At 34.2% G+C, this 14650-nt stretch overlaps 4 protein-coding genes across 4 annotated transcripts; 3 read left to right on the top strand and 1 right to left on the bottom strand.

Annotated features, from left to right (window-relative positions):
* Positions 1 to 3420: 3420 nt before the first annotated feature.
* MONOS_15777 (uncharacterized protein) lies at positions 3421 to 3744 on the top strand (the record flags this gene model as incomplete). Its single annotated transcript, XM_067868673.1, has 1 exon — positions 3421 to 3744. The coding sequence occupies one exon, from the start codon at positions 3421 to 3423 to the stop codon at positions 3742 to 3744; it is 324 nt and encodes a 107-aa protein (XP_067735347.1).
* Positions 3745 to 3883: 139 nt separating this feature from the next.
* On the bottom strand, positions 3884 to 6102 carry MONOS_15778 (uncharacterized protein). The gene is made up of 4 exons (XM_067868674.1): positions 5693 to 6102; positions 5639 to 5649; positions 4146 to 5594; positions 3884 to 4061 (listed from the first exon to the last, which is right to left on the bottom strand). Exons 1-4 carry the CDS (start codon positions 5764 to 5766, stop codon positions 3973 to 3975), a joined length of 1623 nt encoding a protein of 540 aa, XP_067735346.1. The 5' UTR covers positions 5767 to 6102; the 3' UTR covers positions 3884 to 3972.
* Positions 6103 to 6137: 35 nt separating this feature from the next.
* Positions 6138 to 6951, top strand: MONOS_15779 (putative Ribosomal protein L21e). Its single transcript, XM_067868675.1, has 3 exons — positions 6138 to 6432; positions 6532 to 6610; positions 6686 to 6951. The coding sequence occupies exons 1-3, from the start codon at positions 6172 to 6174 to the stop codon at positions 6784 to 6786; spliced, it is 441 nt and encodes a 146-aa protein (XP_067735345.1). The 5' UTR covers positions 6138 to 6171; the 3' UTR covers positions 6787 to 6951.
* Positions 6952 to 7144: 193 nt separating this feature from the next.
* Positions 7145 to 9741, top strand: MONOS_15780 (uncharacterized protein). The gene is made up of 2 exons (XM_067868677.1): positions 7145 to 7275; positions 7335 to 9741. The coding sequence occupies exons 1-2, from the start codon at positions 7159 to 7161 to the stop codon at positions 9582 to 9584; spliced, it is 2367 nt and encodes a 788-aa protein (XP_067735344.1). The 5' UTR covers positions 7145 to 7158; the 3' UTR covers positions 9585 to 9741.
* The last annotated feature ends 4909 nt before the right edge of the window (positions 9742 to 14650 follow it).

The raw sequence follows: 14650 nt of genomic DNA, 5'->3' as shown, positions 1-14650 counted from the left end.
TTTTTTTTTTCGGCCATGATCATCTCCTTTAATAATATTCTCAACCACCAAAAGAAGTATTTGATGTTTATCTTGTCAACACCTTGCACATGAGGGATATGGGGCAGAGAAGAGATGGAAGAATATTTTTTTTGGCAGGGGGTGGGAGTTGAGTATTTTATGGAATGTTTATATTTCAAGAGGGGCTTTTGAAAGGAAGAAATTTGGAGACAGAGGGATGGGGAAGAGCAAGTGGAAATTCGGAGAAGATAATATAGAAAACATATAGAGAAGTAACTGGTGATGATGAAGAAGGTGATTATTGTTGATTGGAGATATGGAATTTGAAAAGAAATAAAAGAGGGTAAAATTCGGTGAGAGGAGGGAAATTGAGAAATGCTGAAAGGCTTGAAAGAAGGGTATTTTTTATGAAAGGAAATGATTTTATGGAAGAAACTGAGAATTCAGAAGATAAGGAGGGGATTGATATTTTCTGATGATTTTGTGAGCTGAATGCAAGAGGAAAAATGGAAAGGAAAAGAAATTGAGAGATATTAATATTTTCTATTTTTGAGGGGAAAGGAGTGGAAATTACAAAAAGAAAGTCAATAAACTTTGAAGAAATACAGCAAGATTGATTTCCACAATCTGTTCGTCAAAAGTTTTATGACTGAATTTTTCAAACCAATGTGAAGTTTACACATCGAATAAGATGCTTCAGCCAATCAACGATTTCATACAAATTATTCTCAACATCATAAATATTGTTCAACTGTTTTCGCATTTCTCAACTGCATCTTCTTCTTCATCTTTTTCATCTTCTTCTTCTTCTGATAATCCTCCTTCATTCAATCAACCATCTTCCTCATTTTTCTGTTTACATACACAAAATTCGCCTTCTCACAATTCACTTGCTTATTCAGCGACAAGCACGCCTGTTATGAATCGCATAGCCAAAAACACACAAAATCTTCTTCACTCAACCATTTCTTCTTCTTCTTCTTCTTTGACTTTGTTCTTCCTCATACGTTCGAACATTCACACAGCTTCTATCTTCATTTCAACAATTGTGATCCTCCTTTTCTTCTTCAACGCCTTCTTCGATGAACATCAAAAATAATGTTGAATTTATCATTTCATTCAACTTCATCAAATTCATCAAGAAGCATTAAAATCTGCTCAAATAGGAAACGCAAAAGAAATATTCACACTTTCACAGAATTTCAGCCGGACATAACACGGCAATGAAATGGGTAATATTGATCCGGAATAGCCGAGCATCAGGCATGCAACAAAAAATAGAGATTGCCTCTGACTTTTTTCATTTGGAAGCTGAAAGAATTCACCGAAAACATAAAGAACAGGACAGGATAGGATGTTTGGGACGAATGATTATGAGGATGACCTTCGACAAATTTCACAACGTCATTTGCCTTCAATGGAATGAGAGGATGATTAAACGAGGAGAGCATAGTTTATTTGAAAGCAAATAATTGAAGGATAATTCTATGAAATAAGTGCGTCTGCAGCGGATGAAAAAGGAGAAATGGGAATGGCAAAAGAAATTGAAGGTTTTGAAGAGCTTGTTGATATGCTTGAAGAAATGCATTTTGAAGAGAAGAATAATTGAAAACATTCATTTAAGCAACGAGTTTTATTTTCATTTGATGAAAAGAAAAATTAAATAGAAAATGTCGAAGAAATAATATAATCTGTGTGATTTTGGGCTCTATGAAAGATAAGTGATGATATACACTCATGTTGAAAAGAAGATGGCAGATCATGAATATGAAGTGAAATGAAAAATTATCAGAATTTGAAGAAATAATTAAGGAAATTATGAGAAAGTTCATCATTTGAAATGATTTTTGCATCAGCTGCGCTGAAGGAGAGAGTTTGAGTGGGAACAAATGTTGAGGTGAGGAGGGTGAGAGAGGCGTCTTGGGTATCTGTCATGCGAACAAGAGCGAATTCTATTGTTTTGCATGGACTGAGCTGTGTGATTCCGCAGAGATCGGTGTTTGTTCCATTATTTGACACGATTTTGAAAGTTGTTATGAGAGGAAGCCATCTGTTGTACTCTACATCATCAGCAGTTCCTGCGTTCCAGACTCTTTTGATGGGGTCGTTGAGCCACATTGCTGGAATGGGGATTGGGTAATATCACTTCCGTAAAAGAACACATCGTTTCCTCTGCCATTTTTGGCAGCGTTGCCATCGAAAAAACAGAATGTGATGAATTTATTTCCGCTCATCCAAGAGTAAGTCGAATGAAAATAAATTGCAGCACCTCCATATGTCGAAGAAGCAGTTAATTTATTGATTATGAATTGGCAATCATTAACCAAAAATTGATTTGGCTTATTTGTTGGAGGCGAATGAAATGTTAAAGAGCCAGCAGCATTTCCACCAGAATTTGAAATGCATTTGCAGTTTGAAAACAGAAATTGAAAATTTAACTGATTATTATTTAGAGCAAAATACCAACCAGTTCCACACCAATCAGTTATTGAACAACTTTCCACTCTGTTTTCTGAGAATGTCCAAACAGAATTGGATTGTGGATAAGCTATGCAAGTTGCTCCTCCATGTAAAGCAGAACAACTGGTGAAATTTGATTTTGCGATGTCAATTTTCAACAATCTGTCACAACGTATTGCTCCACCATGATCATTTGTTGAACAATTGTTGAATGAACAAGAAGTGATTGTGAGATTTGCATTTGTGCAAACAACTTTAAGTGCACCTCCATGATCACCACCACCATTTGAATCTTTCCATTCGCACCATTCAAAGCGATGACTGTTTTGATCGAATGAAGTCAACCTCCCAGGTGATTTTCTTTGAGATTCTGTTCCAATATATTCAACAGCAGCATTTGGTGAAGAGCGTGTTTGGTGAAGAAAAGAAGCATTGAAAGCAGAAAGAGAAGTGGATGGGCAGTTGAGGTTGGGAAGGATGGTTCCATCGATGGAGTTGTGAGCGTGGAGGAAGATAGATGAGTGGATGGAGAGGGATGAATGAAGAGAGAAGGAGGGGATTAAATTGATGTTGATGTTGGTGGAAGAGGAAGAAGAGGAAGAGGAAGAAGTGGTTGAGATGAATGAATTGAGTGAGTGTGAAGGAAGGGATGGAAGAGAAAGAGGGGATTGAGGAGAAGAGATGTTGGAGAAGAGGGTGTTTGAGAGATGGAGATTGAGGTGGATTTGGAGGTGGGGATGGGATTGGTGATGGATATGGAGAGGGGATGGGGAAGAGGAAATCGAAGGGGAAGAGGAAGGGGAAGGGAAAGAAAAAGAAGAGGATGAGGATGAGGATGAGAAAGATGAAGGAGAAGGTGAAAGGGATGGAGATGGAGAAGGGGAAGGGGAAGAGAGGGAAGAAGGAGAAAAAAGGAAAGGCTGGATGAGGGGGATGAATGAGGAGAATGAGGAGTGAGAGATGGAGAAGGTGGCAGGGATTGGGGAGTGGGGATCTGGGAGGAGATTGTTTGGGGTGGAGAAGAGGGGGAAGGAGAAGATGGCTGGTTGGTGGGTGGTGAGGGAGAAGTTTGTGAGGGCGATGGAGGCATGGGCAGAGAGGAAGAGGGGGCAGTGGTGGTGGTGGTGGTTGTTGTTGAGGGAAGGTGGGAAGATGGTGCAAGTGGAGGAGGAGATGGAGGCAGCTGAGTGGTGTTGGGCAGTGAGGAGTGGACAACCAGCGAGGGGGATGAGGTTGAGATGGGCCACACACAAGGAGGTGTTGATGAGGGCGAGGCTTGTCTGAACACCACAGATGGGATTTCCTGAAAATCATTACGTTTTGTTTTTTTGTGTTTTTTGTTTTGTTTTTTCTTTGAAATGATGAATTTTTATGAGCGATAATGAAAAAAGAAAGAGATTAATTTTTTTAAAAAAAAGGAGAATTTTATATTTCAAATATTATTATTTATAAAAAACTTGAAAGTCTGAAAACAGTTTTAAAATTACTTTATGTAAGGTTATCAAAGATTATTCAGCCTGCCTCCGAAATAGTTTTCCCATAAAGTACATAAACAACAGATTCCAGCAGCGACAACTCTTTTGAAGACAGAAGTTCTGTGTCTAAAAAATATCCAAAAAAATAAACAAATAATATAAAAACAAAAAGCTTTGATAATAATATTTGATGTTCAGAAAAAAACGCACTTCTTATTTTTTCTGAGCAGTGAAGTTGCTCAGAAGCAATATTTGTTGCATAAGTAAGAGGATGTGAGAAAATATCCTTTCTGCCTTCTTTTTCGTTCTTTTCCATTTTGCTTAGATTTTCTTCTCCGTCCTCTCTTTTCATTGTTGAACTCTCCAATTTAACCGATTCTTCGTTTTCAGTCTCCGTTTCTGATTGGCGATGGTGGTGTATTTTACGAGGCATAAGCGTTCCATTTATTCTTCTGTGGTTCCGAGCCGAGCGTTTGCGAAGAAGTTTGAGTGTCTCTTGAAGGGAATGCATTTCATTCTCTTCAGAATCAACAAGTTTCGCCTGCGGAGCCAAGCTGCTGCTTATTTCTTTACTTTTAAAACTTTCAATTGCCTTGTCTTTTGAACTCTCACTTTCTGTTTGTGTCTTGCTGTCATCTTCTTTGTCCTTCATTTGCTGCAGTTGCAGTTGTTGAATTTGACTTGCTCCGTATTCGTGTGAGGAATGCCGAGTGTTGTGATATTTCATTCGAAAACTTTTCTTTGCTTCGTTCTTTCCCTTCTGAGTTCGTTTCCCTTCCTCATCGAAATAGCTTTCGAATTCTCCGCTTTCAACAGCAGCATGATTGAATGTTTTTCCAAAAGATTTCTTCGCAGTTTTCCTATTGGCGATTTTCTGTTGTCCAAACACTGGAAGCAATCTTTCTCTTTCATCAACCAGCACAACACGACTGCTTTTGGCTTTCGGCGTCTGCGCTGGCTTATCCGATGCCCCTCTCCTCTTCACCATTTGCTCCGCTGTGCTGCTTCCAGAAAGCTGCGGCTCGTACTTCGCATTCATTTGCTCAATCTTCTTCTTCATTTCTTCCAGTTGCTGGGCGTGCTTTCTCGCTGCGGCATTCACTTTTTTCCTTCGGCGAGAATATTTCCCTTCATAAAATTCTTCATCATCATCGCTTGTTTCATCAGAATTTGGATGGCGTTTATCATCGTATGCTTCTTCTTCATCTTCTTCTTCTTCACCTTTGTTGATTGAATCCTCGTAGTATTCATCTTCTTCATCGCCACTTTCTGATATAACGGCATCTGAGTCGTTCTTGTCATCAGTTGACTCTGTTGATGGCTCCAGAAGAGCTGCTAACTCTTCTTCGTCCAAATCTTCGTATTTTTCCTTTTTTTTCTTCAAAGAAGACTTCGTATTTTTCTTCAGTTTCCATCCTGAAATGTTCTTCGATTGCTTATTGAGTTTGCTTTTTTTCTTCTTTGAGCCTTTATTTTCTGGAGATGTGACACGCTCCAAAGTTGCGCTGCTATCTTTTAAATTAGAACTTTGATCTTTTGGAGAATGATCTGATTGCCCTTCACCTTCCCTTTCGTGAGCATCTTCTTCAGATTGGCAAAATACACACTTCCATCCCATTCTAGGTAAGAATTGTAATCCAACACATAGCTTGTGAAACACTTCAAACTATTTTAACCTAACTTTTTGAAAATTAATAATATACCTCTGTTGCATCTAATATACGCTTGAGTAAAATGCAAAAATGAACCAATCAAACCTTGAGCATTCAACGTCAGCATTTCTTCCTTGGCATATTGTACATTTTTTTACATGATTTACACTTGATTTCATTTATTAAAAAGTGTTTTATAGCCATAAAAAATATTAAAAAATGAACTCCTGTAGAACATCTGTATATGACAAATTATTTGAAAGATTTAGAATATAAAAATCCTCATATATCACAGTTATACGTTTTATATTTTTCACGTTTTGTAAGCCCTATTACTGTTTCGTTTCATAATATGAAATACTCCTAACATTTTTCTTCATCATTTGTCCGACTTAAATTTTTATGATAAATTCCAGTTTTTGTTATAAATTCATCACTTAATTTGCTCTTTTCAAAAATAATAGATTTTCTTCATCATTGAACTCACAAATGAAAAATTAAAACAAAACATTATTAATTTATGGGTAATAAAATATCCTCATTTGGTTTTATCTCTGATCTTAACCAAAAGAGAAGAAGCACTTATGCCACACTCCTGGGGTTATCGCGCACGTACAAAAACTCTTTTCCAACGTGGATTTAGACAGCATGGTATGACACCTTTATCGACATACATGAGGAAATACAAACTCGGACAATATGTCGATATCAAGGTGAACTCATCCATTCACAAGGGCATGCCACATAAGTTCTATCATGGAAGAACCGGACGTATTTGGGATATTGCAAATCGTGCAATTGGTGTTGAGGTCAATAAACGTGTTGGAAATCGTATTATTAAGAAGGTTTTATTTCATTATTATTTTGTCATATCTCATTAATTGCTTTTAATTACGTCTTTTTATCGATATTTTTTGTGTAATGCACTAACCTTATCTGTTTAGAGAATACACGTTCGCGTTGACCATTTGAAACCATCGAGATGCAGAGATGATTTTGTGTTGAGAATGAAAACCAAATCAGGTGAGAAATTTTTATTTTTTTAAATCACGTTATGTTTTTATTATTTATGTTTATTTATTTATTTGTATATTAAAGGAAAACGTAAGCCAAGAGGTCCAAGACGTGGTGGATTCATCAATGTACCAAAAGGATGTATCACAACAATTCATCCAAAACCTTATGCACTTATCGTTTAAATTTTGTTGGTTAATCTTTAAAGAATTTTTTTCCTCTCCTGTAATTACTTTTCCAAAATAGCCAATAACATCTCACAAACAATTCAAAAATAAGGAGAGAAATTCATGATTTTTTTAATCCAAAATCCTTCAAAAATTCTCTTTCACAAATATTAATGCCATCCATTTAACTTCAAGAATTTAAAGTTTGTTAGGAAAGCGTTGATTAACATGATAATATTATTCAAAGAAAAAAAAAGACATCATTTTTGATGGAAGACAGTTGCAAATTTGAAGTCAAATGAGTTATGTGAGAGATTGTTTCTATGATAAGTTGATTTTTATTGATATGGAATTCTGCTTGATCAATTTGTAAATTATTACTTTTTTATCATGATTAGTTTATTAGTCTATTTATTTCTTTCCGTTTATGGTGATGAACCCTCTTGCTCACTGGAAAAGGGTGTTCACAAAGTGGACGAAGTTATTGATTGCTTAAAAACTATGAAAGTTTGCTTTAATTTGTTGAATGATTCAGGTTTAAAAATTATTATTTTCTGTGTGTTCAGATAAATGACAACTTAGATGAGTACCAAAACACAATCCCAATTTTGAAGTTTTATTTAGAGTCTTATGTATATCGTGATGTACTGGTGTCACCACCTGAACCATTTAAACACCAGGCTATTGATGTGATCAAGGAATTAGATTTGATTCAAAGCAAGTTACCTGCTTCGGGGCAAAATACGTATGAAAATGCCGTTGATTTTTATGAAGACATTATGGATATTTTCCGGAAGCTTAAAGATGCACAAACTTGGTTCACCCCACCTTGCTTCTCAAATTTCATCTATGCACTTCCATATACATTATCGTTGAAATCAGATGAAAATAATAAACTTATTGTTGTTGTATCAGAACCATCAATCTCGGATATTCTTCAAAAATTTAATACTGAATTCCCTGATCAGCCAGATTTATCTGGGAAAACAGTGAAAACAATAAAGATTGGTAATGAAGCTGTTGACGCAGTAACCCTTTTGCAAGATTGGGGTCGTAAAAATGCATTTACTTCTAAAAGCAACAATTCTGTGTTAAATCAAGCCTCCATCGATTTTTCAGAGCGTCCCGCTGAGTTTTATGCTCATCCCACGCAAAATATTTCAATTACTTATGTTGATGAAAACGAAAGTGATAAAACCGTTGAGTTACCATTTTACGCTTATGTGATTAAAAGTATGACAAGCCTTAATGATATTTGCCCAGCTAAAAAGGCAGTGAGTGGAGATGGGGCAACTCTGTTTAAGCAAGCACAGCACACCATATGGTCGCAATTGGAACGAATGATTGGACACAATCGAGTTCCAACAGAAAACACTAGAAACGCTGTGGATTCAAAAAGGCAAGGAAAAAAGATGCTTTCTTCTTTTTTGAAGAAAGTTCGAATGAATGATGGGACAAGCCTGAAAGTTAAGTATTTGAAAATTCATTCTTTCCATCCGAAAGATGATGCAGAAAAGGAAGAGTTTGTCAAAAGTCTGATGGATAATTTGACTGAAACGCAGGAAGCCGCAACGAAAGCAGATAAGCTTGTGCTGGATTTGCGCTCGAATGGCGGAGGCGATGAAATGCTTGGGCGATACACGCTTCATCTTCTGTTTCCAGAAGTGTTTCCATTGTATCCGAAACTGGACATGCTGCATTCAGAAGTCAACAGGGAATACTCTCGTCTTATTGTTGACGCACAAACAAATTGGTCGATCAACGCCTATGCCTCGAGAAGAAGAAAGATGAACTGGTTTGATGGCGAAACAGTTGTCGTTTCCACTAATTTAGGCGATGAGACACGTGAACGTGTCTGGACATCTCCTTTTACAATCGATGGAACATATGCCAATTACTTTGCTGCGAAAATAAAAGAATGGAAGCACAAAGGCAAGACCCTCTTTAAGCCCAACGACGTTGCTGTGCTTAGCGACGGGTTATGTTTAGGTACATGTTCACAGTTTGTGAAGCATGTGTCAGAAGCAAAAGTGGCACGAGTGATTGGAATGGGAGGAAAATCTCAGAAAGACGAAAATGCCAAGTCTGCTTCAGATGCAGAGGCATTTTCGGTTGGAGGATCGTCTGCATTTTGTTCGCTGACAAGCGATATGGTGGAAGCAATGCGAGCGATGAAAGGAGTGAACACATTGTCTCTCCCTTCTTCCTTTGCACGTGAAGGAGCACGTGTTTCTGTGGCTCAAATGAACGCGTATTCATTTGATTGGCAGCAAAATCATGCGACGAGTGAATTTATAGTCACAAAGCCAGACATCACTCTGCCTTATTATAGGAGCCCAGCAAGCTTCGGTGAAGATGTATATGAGGAATTGAAGAAACTGTTTGAGGAAAAAGATGGACCTGTTGACGGCTGTTTAGATTGGATGGTTCAAGTGAATGAAGAAAACTGTCGTTCATTCTTCTCTCGCAACGAAGAATACGGATTTGCTTGCAACACAACATCGCGCTCTTTCCCGAACACAACAACAACTGGTGCTACGTGCGTGTTTGCACAGTGTGAGAGGGGTTATTACCTGAGGAATACTGGAAGATGCTCAATGATTCCAAACTACGAATACGGGCCTATCAATCCACCGTATCGTCCCACTTGGATAGACGAAGAGGAGAAAAGGGCACAGAAGACGACAAATGCAATTGTTGTTGTGGGAATTGTGATGGTGGTGATTGGAGTGATATACATGTTGGCAATGTGCATTGCAGGAATAATGAAAGGAAGACAGTTGAAGAATGGTGATAAAGGTGCGTTGATGTCGTAAGCAAAATATGTTTATTCGTGACTTCTATATCAATTAGTAAGTTTAAAATCTTTATCATACAAAAAAGTGTTTTGAATGCAGCACTTTTTTATCTTCTTTTTCTTTTTCTTCAACTTCATTTCCTTTTATTATCTAATACGTATATTATGAGGCTTCAGACTTTTGGTATTATGTAAAAAAAAAAAGGTTTATTAATTTGTTGATTAAATTGCAACATGTTGTGTTATAAACGAAAAAAAAATTACCATCGTTCTAAAACCCGGTACTTTTTCTAATACCCGGACTGAACAAAAATATATCACATTTTTATTTCGCAATCATTCCTGAAATTTGTTCATCCATATTCAGATAATCGTTCTCTAAATTCAAACAGTTGGATTTCATTGTATTTTTTCATTTTATGTCAATGATTGCCTAAAAATTGAAGAAACAACGAAATATTTCAAAGAAGACAAACAACAACGTTGCAAATTGTGAAACATGAAGAAATATTCTAAGATTGATTATATGGAATTTATTTATGATGAAACATATTTGATCGAATGAATTTCATTTCCTTTTTTAAAATTTCATTATTTTAGTCGAAAGATCAAAACCATAAAGATGACAAACCATTGCGAACTTTCTGCATCAGACCTTCAAAAAAAATTGGCATGTGCTGAAATTAGAAAATTGGGCAGCATTTCAAAGAAAATTTTTGAAATCAAAAAGAATAATGTTGTGTCACCTCATGTGGCAATCGGATCTGGAATAATTTCAAAAGGCTCTTGGTATCGAGGAGTGAATGCACAGAAGAATAACAGAGAAGTGGGAATCAATGGAAGACCTTCCATTATTACAGACTCAATGATTGAAACAATAGAAAACAAAACGCTTGTTATGCTGTCAGAAGGGAAAATTGTTCGAGTAAAAGATATCTACAAAATGGTTTGAAATTAAAATTTCTTATTTCTTTTAATTTTTTTTTATTATTTAGATGAAAGATTATTATGAAGAAAACTCTAAGGAAAAAACAAAAATAAAATTTCCATGTATTTCAGCTGCATATTATTTGATCGATCATAACAAAATACTCAAATCTGCATTATCCAAACCGATGGAACGATCCAAAATGTTGGCACAGTCACCAAATGGTATCCGTAAATGGTTTGATCGATTCAAAATGTTTTGGATACATTCAATATAGGTGAAAACGGTATATTTAATTTCGATGAAACATCTTTGAGATGCGGAGAAAGCTCATGCAAGCTGTGCGTGTGTTTGAGAAATCAAATTCCTCCGTCACATCCAATTCCCAACAAAACAACAAATTCGACTCTTTGTGTTTGTGTTTGTGCTGATGGATCGTCTTTGCCTTCTTTTCTTCTGTATTCCAGTCGAAAGCTTCCAGTAGAATTTCGAACCCTAACGTCATTCAACATACGTTTTATCTCATCATCTTCGGGATGGATAAATTCATCAATCTTTGAAACGATCATGATTTCCCATTGGATTCCTTCGATTAAAACAAAAATGAAACTCTCAAATATGCCAAAAGCTGTTTTCCTTCTTGATAACCATCCTTCTCACATCAATGAAAAAGTTGAGAAATGCGCAGATAAACAAGGAATAATAATGATGAGATTTCCTCCAAATCTCACTCATCTTCTTCAGCCATGCGACAGCAGCATATTTGCAAGATTTAAAAAGACTTTTAATGACAATTTCAACCCACCGCAACCACATTCTTCCTCTTCGTTTCGAAGTGAATTAGCAAAAGTTCTTCCTGAAGCACTCACTTCTTCAACATCTCCATCAACAATAAAAAGCGCGTTTCAGAAAACTGGTATTTGGCCTGTGATGGCAGCACCTGTTCTGTCAAGAGTTTCTGGTTCACCCATTTCGCAGAGAACAGAAAAAAAATCAAACTGGGACTCGGAGTTGTATGGAAAATTTTCTCCCAACAAACAAAAGGATAAAAACAAGAACAAGCCATATGGATCGCAGCAACATGAAGCCAGTAGAAAGAAAGGAAACTTCTGTTTCAAATTTTCAAGACAGAAAGGATGACAGCATTCCTGTGAAAATGCGCACAAAAAAAGTGAAACAATCCAGAAATCAGTTAAGGAAATTGCTGAGCAACATAAATGAGCCAAATGAAAAGAGTATGAATTATGAGAAATCATCAAACAAATATGAATTGAGAGAAAGAAAAGTTAAGAAAAAGCGACTTTTAATTTCGTACGATGATGATGCAAACTTTGCGAAGAATTTCAGTACTATTTTGATTTTTACTGTTCAATCCAATTCAATTAACTTCTTGAAAAAGTGTGTGTGTTTTGGCTTTTTCATGATTAAATATAAAGATTGTTGTTAATCAGGATGTTTTGATTTTTTATTCAAAAAATATAATCAAAATTCACTTTAAACTTGAAGAAATTTTGTGTGAATAATCACAGAAGAATATTCCCTAGTTTTAGAAAAAGTACCGGGTTTTAGAACGATGGTATAAGAATTATGAAAAAAAGGTTTTCTGTGAATATAACTTCTGTGACAAATAAGAGATTATTTTTGATATTAAGTTTTTTCATCAAAAACTTCAATTTTTAAATTTTGTTGCACACATTTACACAAATTATAATTCAACGTCGAAGAAGAAAAATTTGAGTGTGAAAATTCAATTATCTTCGAATTTGTCAATAATATTCTAAAAATCAGACACATGTCAGTTATTTTTCTTTCAGTGAATTATTTAAAAATATACACCAAAAATTATTCTAGATCGAAAAACTTTAATTCAACATCAAAAAAGTTTAAAACATCATCGAAAAACATTTATTCAAAATCGAAAATGAAGTTAATTAGTTCAGAATTTCAATTAATGTCAAAACCAAGGAAATTTTGTTGATACAAATGTTAATTATTGCCAATATTTATTTATATGAAATGTTTTTCTTTCGTTTTTAACAACTGTTTACTACGATATGGCTAATAATTTTTGAAATTATAACTTTTTTCGGGGTGTTAATTATTCCAAATTTTTATTTCTTTGAAGAGGAATTATTCTTTTGAAGGAAAAAAAACATTATAGTTGTTTGAAAAAACGATATTCGAAAATATATTTTTGAAAAAACAATCTTTTGAGTAATAATAACTTTTCAGTATCTATTAATCAGTATTTGAAGCGAATTCTCAGACTGATATTTTTGATGAAAAAAATATGGATTCAAAAATAATTACCCATATAGACCACTACACCAAAAATTATTCTCATCGAAAATTTTTTGTCGTGAAAAAATTTGAAAAAAATTGAAAAATTCATTCTCATGTCAGTTTCTTTTCTTTCAGTTATTGATCTGAGAGATTTGTCAATTTCAATTAGAAAAAAATTTTTTGATGTTTTTTTGGTGTTTGATTGTATTCAATTGCGTGAATATAAATAAATTGTATATTTTTTATTCTTCACATGTGCTCAGAATATAATAAGCAATTTTTGCAAAAAATAAAAGTGATAGGATCGTTCTAAATCTTGTTTTTTGAACAAAAAAATAGAATTTTATTTCATTTATCGAATACGAAATGTTTTGAATTTCATTCATTGCGTTGGAAGCTGATAAAATAAAACGTTTTCAATTTTTGTATTAATAAAAGAATCGATTGACATCAGTCTTTATCACAGTAAACAGTCGTTTATAACTAAATAAAAACATTTCCCAACAAATAAACATTTGTTATTGTCAACATTTGAAACAATAAAACTTTTTAGGCTTTGACTTTAATTGAAATTCTGAACGAATAAACCCCCTTTTCGATTTTGAATAAAACTTTTTCGATGTTCAATAAAATACTTTCGATATTGAATTAAAGTTTTTCGATGTTGTTTTAAACTTTTTCGATTTTGAATAATTTTTGGTGTATTTTTCAACTTCGAATTTCAGTTTTAAAATCGAGAACAATTCTTGGTATGAATGGTCAACTTTTTTAAATGGGATTTTTTCCCTTATTGGCACTTTTTTTGTTTTTGATCGCCAACGTTCAACAAACGTTGATTGGCTTTCAGCACATTAAAAATTTTTTAACCAGTTTTATTCTATTTATTTGCTGTATTCTTTTTTATTTTTGTTTTTTACACATCGAGAAATTGAGTTTCTTTTTTTCTTTCTTTCTTTTTTTTTTTCTAAATTTAATAGGACTTTCTCTAACCAACCAGGCAACTCACAAGAAATTGATGAGTTGTTTTGAATAGCAAAAACTATTATCTAACTTATTTTAAATGCTTTTTTTTCACAAACACTTTTTTCTTGTTTTTTTCACATTTCATTTTTTTAACAACATGCAAGGACAAAACTGATTATTTCTTTGTAAATATGATGAAATGATAAAAAATATAAATATGACGTGAAATACAAACAGTCTAATAGTGAAGTGTTGTCAAAATTAAACATTAATTTTTTCTATTTGTCAAGAATTTAACTATATCACAAAAAATAGATCGTTGATCATTTTTTGTTTGCTCCATTTGTCCGAAAAAGACAAATAGAAAAAATTAATGTTTAATTTTTACAACACTTCACTATTAGACTGTTTGTATTTCACGTCATATTTATATTTTTTATCATTTCATCATATTTACAAAGAAATAATCAGTTTTGTCCTTGCATGTTGTTAAAAAAATGAAATGTGAAAAAAACAAGAAAAAAGTGTTTGTGAAAAAAAAGCATTTAAAATAAGTTAGATAATAGTTTTTGCTATTCAAAACAACTCATCAATTTCTTGTGAGTTGCCTGGTTGGTTAGAGAAAGTCCTATTAAATTTAGAAAAAAAAAAAGAAAGAAAGAAAAAAAGAAACTCAATTTCTCGATGTGTAAAAAACAAAAATAAAAAAGAATACAGCAAATAAATAGAATAAAACTGGTTAAAAAATTTTTAATGTGCTGAAAGCCAATCAACGTTTGTTGAACGTTGGCGATCAAAAACAAAAAAAGTGCCAATAAGGGAAAAAATTCTATTAAAAAGTTGACACAGAATTAACGCTGTTAAGAGATTTTGCAATTAGAAGTTAAACATGTGATGACTTCATAATAAAC

The sequence above is a fragment of the Monocercomonoides exilis genome (genome assembly GCF_001643675.1).
Source record: "Monocercomonoides exilis strain PA203 chromosome Unknown scaffold3-2548433, whole genome shotgun sequence".
Taxonomy (NCBI): Eukaryota; Preaxostyla; order Oxymonadida; family Polymastigidae; genus Monocercomonoides; species Monocercomonoides exilis.
This window is presented reverse-complemented; position numbering and strand designations above follow the sequence as displayed.

Bases quoted from the DNA above. Each gene is read 5' to 3' on its own strand.
- MONOS_15780 (XM_067868677.1), top strand. From the start codon at position 7,159: ATGATTAGTTTATTAGTCTATTTATTTCTTTCCGTTTATGGTGATGAA. The intron at 7,276-7,334 runs GTTTGCTTTAAT...CTGTGTGTTCAG, and splicing joins ATTGCTTAAAAACTATGAAA to ATAAATGACAACTTAGATGA.
- MONOS_15779 (XM_067868675.1), top strand. From the start codon at position 6,172: ATGCCACACTCCTGGGGTTATCGCGCACGTACAAAAACTCTTTTCCAA. The intron at 6,433-6,531 runs GTTTTATTTCAT...TTATCTGTTTAG, and splicing joins GAAATCGTATTATTAAGAAG to AGAATACACGTTCGCGTTGA. The intron at 6,611-6,685 runs GTGAGAAATTTT...TGTATATTAAAG, and splicing joins GAGAATGAAAACCAAATCAG to GAAAACGTAAGCCAAGAGGT.
- MONOS_15778 (XM_067868674.1), bottom strand. From the start codon at position 5,766: ATGAAATCAAGTGTAAATCATGTAAAAAAATGTACAATATGCCAAGGA. The intron at 4,062-4,145 runs GTGCGTTTTTTT...GATATTTTTTAG, and splicing joins CTGCTCAGAAAAAATAAGAA to ACACAGAACTTCTGTCTTCA.